Source organism: Loa loa (assembly GCF_000183805.2).
Source record: "Loa loa unplaced genomic scaffold supercont3.5607, whole genome shotgun sequence".
NCBI classification, from domain to species: Eukaryota; Metazoa; Nematoda; class Chromadorea; order Rhabditida; family Onchocercidae; genus Loa; species Loa loa.
Genome location: NW_018113778.1, coordinates 1 through 533, shown reverse-complemented (window position 1 = coordinate 533; position 533 = coordinate 1). Strand labels below are relative to the sequence as shown.

Here is a 533-nt window from a genome sequence, read left to right as displayed (position 1 = left end):
CACATCCTCTAACATATCAATCCTTCTGGTCTATAAAAATGCTCGCCGTGCAGGAATTATTTCTTATTTCCTTGGATTTGTACCATGTTTTCCGAACATTTTTGGTAAAGTTTTTGTATGTTTGTCTTAGTGAAGGTGAGTTATTTAAAAATAAAAAAATCATAAAAATTATCAGTGAAGATATTCATTTGTCGGAATCGAAGTTCTGAATTTTAAATGGATTTCAACCAGCATGTTATAGAACCATGTGCCGTCGTTTTTAATGCGGAATTGGATTTTCGTTGGAGCTACACTAACACCACTTGTGGTCAAATCATTGCGTTGTTCGACCCAACGTTCACTACTATAAGTTTGACCATAGCAGCATGCATTGATTTTGTGACGCTTCTCAAGATCAGAAAATACAATAAAGTTACGATTCGCAGTTATTTGATCATTTATTTGCAATAATAGCTTCTAATTAATAGTTCAATTAATTGGTTGTATGGCCCAATTCTTGTAATGTTTCCATAAAATATATGGTAATTTTCCTC

The 533-nt window shown here is 33.0% G+C and overlaps 1 protein-coding gene across 1 annotated transcript; it reads left to right on the top strand.

Annotated features, from left to right (window-relative positions):
- Positions 1-38: 38 nt before the first annotated feature.
- Positions 39-450, top strand: LOAG_16309 (hypothetical protein; the record flags this gene model as incomplete). The annotated part of the gene is made up of 2 exons (XM_003151796.1): positions 39-135; positions 242-450. 2 exons carry the CDS (start codon positions 39-41, stop codon positions 448-450), a joined length of 306 nt encoding a protein of 101 aa, XP_003151844.1.
- Positions 451-533: the final 83 nt, after the last annotated feature.